The 3,339-nt window shown below is 35.1% G+C and overlaps 1 protein-coding gene across 1 annotated transcript; it reads left to right on the forward strand.

Annotated features, from left to right (window-relative positions):
* The first annotated feature begins 846 nt into the window (after window positions 1-846).
* LOC140038576 (bi-functional coumaroyl CoA and feruloyl CoA ortho-hydroxylase F6H2-1-1-like) lies at window positions 847-2,144 on the forward strand. Its single transcript, XM_072083962.1, has 2 exons — window positions 847-1,349; window positions 1,568-2,144. Exons 1-2 carry the CDS (start codon window positions 847-849, stop codon window positions 2,142-2,144), a joined length of 1,080 nt encoding a protein of 359 aa, XP_071940063.1.
* Window positions 2,145-3,339: the final 1,195 nt, after the last annotated feature.

Genomic DNA, 3,339 nt, shown 5'->3' on the forward strand with positions numbered 1-3,339 from the left:
AGCAAGCAAGGGTTCGTAACTGAGAGTAAGCAGAGGAGAAACTAAGAGAAAAGGGAAGAACTTTGCGGCTGAGGTTGTAAGAAAGCTACGGCAAGGTTTCTCCATCAAAGCCTGGGTTGATTCTTCATCAAACTCAAGCTGAGCTTCAGATCCAAAGGCGGTGAATAGGTAGTCTTCAATCTTTTCTTTTTTTTTTTTTTCTTTCTTGTCCACTTCCATTCCATATGAAACCTGGTCTGCGTAACCAGAGATTCTGGGCTCTTACTCATGCTTAAATGTTGAAATACTGTGGCTTGATTGCTAGAGTAAAGTTTGGTACTTGTTTGAATCTCTTGACATGAAAACCCCGAAATTCATAGCCTGTGAATGTAGCCGAAAGATGAGAGACAGCATGCTGTTTTCTTGCGTTCACTTGCATTTCACAGGCTGAAGTTGTTTCTTTTCTTCGCTGTTTACCTATATTCCAGGCATAGCCATGTCTGAAGGTCTGCTTTTGTCATGACTAATATTTTTTAACTATTATTTTTTAACTTGTGTGTCTCTTAACAGGTCCAAATAGGCTCTTGCAAGTGAAAAAGGAACAGACATTTTTAGACATTGACGGTTTGGTAAGTGCTGTGGTGCTTTTTTTTTTTTTGGGGAAAATGTCACTTTTTATTGATTTGCAATATAACTTTACAATGGAGTTATAACTCCAGCTACATTTGGGACTCACCGGTGATTAATCATTATTCACTATGGGTCATTGTTAATAACTAAAACTTGACTATCTACAACTTCTGAAGCAATTACTATTCATTTGCAGATAAGCTAGTGACGAGTACCATTCTAGCTTTATAAATTCCAATGGCCGATTCGAAAAAGACGGCAATTGCTTTGAATTCAAATAATATCAAAGCACTAATAAATGAAGGTCATGGGGTCAAGGGCCTGTCTGAAATGGACCTTGAAATTCTGCCACAGGAATTCATTCAACCACTTGAAGAACGGTTCAATGTTGACAATACTTTGGAAGAATACGTACCCGTGATCGATATATCAAATTGGAGTGACCCTAACATTGAGAATATGGTGTGTGATGCAGCGGAGGAATGGGGATTGATCCGACTTGTTAATCATGGGATTTCTACTGAGGTACTTTCAAATTTAAGGAATGCAGCTCGTGAATTCTTTGAATGGCCACCAACTGAGAAATTGAAATATACCATAAACAACTCTCCAAGCAAAAATGTTTCTCTTCGAACAAGCTTTCTCCCAGAAATTGAGAAGATTCATGAGTGGCATGACAAACTTACATTTACATATGTTTCTGATGAAGAGGCCTTGGGGCTTTGGCCTCCAATTTGCAGGTATTATACATAGAATGGAAACTTTTCCTATATACTTTACCTCTTTGCCTCTCATGGTATTGGATTCTTGAACTTACTCATTTGGATTCCTTTACTTCAAAAAAAGTAAATTTCTAAATGATTTTTCATATAGATTTTACAATCACAATTTGGCAGTATATTATTAGATATTGCCCTAATAATTCTTATATAAAGTTGTCCTTTTTGTTGGGTTTCAGGAAAGAAGTGTTGGAATATATAAAATCATGCGAAGTACTTACTAAAAAGTTACTAAAAATCCTCCTGAAGCGGTTGAATGTGAAAGAGATTGAAGAAACAAAACACTCAATGCTTATGGGGACAAAAAGAGTCAATTTAAATTATTATCCAAAATGTCCCCAACCTGAGCTTGCTATTGGCATAGGCCGTCACTCCGACTCATCAACTATCACTATCCTTCCTCAAGGTGTGATCGGAGGTCTTTGGGTTCGGAAATCAGAAAGTGATCCGTGGATACATGTCGCTCCAATAAATGGAGCTTTAGTGATAAATGTTGGTGATGCTCTAGAAATCATGAGCAATGGGCGCTACAAGAGTATCGAGCATTTTGTGACTGTTAGTAAAAATCACAATAGGATTTCAATGCCATTTTTTGCAGGTCCAACACCTTGTGCAATTATCGGACCTTTTGAAGAAGTGCTTGAGAGCACCGGAGAAGAACCACTCTATAAAGAGTGTCTCTACTCGGAGTACGCAACACATTTTTACTCAAAAGCTCATCGTGGAAAAGACAAGATTCAATTTGTCCAGATATAAGATTATGTATTTTGATGTTATAGTGTTATAGGATGTTCGCATCCCATATTGAAAAATAAATCATGTAATTTATATTCCAAGAACACAAGGACCGTGAATTCAAGAGCTTGATAATACTAATGATTTTTAATAGTAACAATAACGAAGCAAACCTCTCAATTTGAAGCACGACCAACTTGTAGGTGAAAAATAATAGAATCAAGTTCTTGCTAAACAAACCACACCAAAAATACACACACACACACACACACAAAATACTCATTCTGAGTACCAAAATTTTACTTATCTAAGCAACCAAAAGAGTCTAAAAAACCAAAATTACCAAAAATAGAACATGGAATCACAGGAAAACATTAACTTTTGTTCCATCAATACTCATAATTAGAATTCTTGGGAGAGCCAATACAAATGTGCTGATTATATTCACGGGCAAAGGTTTCTTCCCACTGATTATAAGAATATTGCATTTGTCCATGCTGGTGATCCTGTTGTAGATACCAAAATTTTAATTTATCTTTATTTCATTTTATTTTTATTTTTATTGATAATTATTATCTATTTTTATTTATTAATCTAATGATTTTGTTTTTAGACATTTTTTAGCATTTTAGATACCAAATTTTTAATTTAGCTTTATCTATTATTATTTTCATTTTTATGGATTAAATGATAATTATTATTCATTTTGGCTCATTAGTATCTTAATTTTTATTTTTTTGACATTTTAGTATTAAAATTTGTCAGAAAAAGAAAATTGTTCACAAAAATATGCTTTATTTCACAGGCTGAAGTTGTTTCTTTTCTTCGCTGTTTACCTATATTCCAGGCATAGCCATGTCTGAAGGTCTGCTTTTGTCATCATTTGGTTTCTAAAATTTGTTTTAACCCAAGAGCCATCTGTCCTTTGTAGCGTTTCATCCAACACTTTCGGTTTCATGTCTGAGTTTGTATTTGAGGAAGTTTGAGTTATACTTCTGTTTTGGTTAAGAAATTTGTGGGCTTCACTTGGGTTTTGGGGGATAAGAACGTGGGGGTTTGTGTGAGTTTGATTGATGGGTTTTTATTTGAATAGCTGTCTATATGGAATAAGCTGCAAATTCGCAGCAGAAGGTGCTTGCAGAGAAGCTCTTGCTGCATTTTTTTTTTCTCTTTTTTTTTTTTTCTTTTGGTGGCGGTCAGACCCGATTTGCATGTT

Source organism: Coffea arabica, chromosome 3e (assembly GCF_036785885.1).
Source record: "Coffea arabica cultivar ET-39 chromosome 3e, Coffea Arabica ET-39 HiFi, whole genome shotgun sequence".
Classification (NCBI taxonomy): Eukaryota; Viridiplantae; Streptophyta; class Magnoliopsida; order Gentianales; family Rubiaceae; genus Coffea; species Coffea arabica.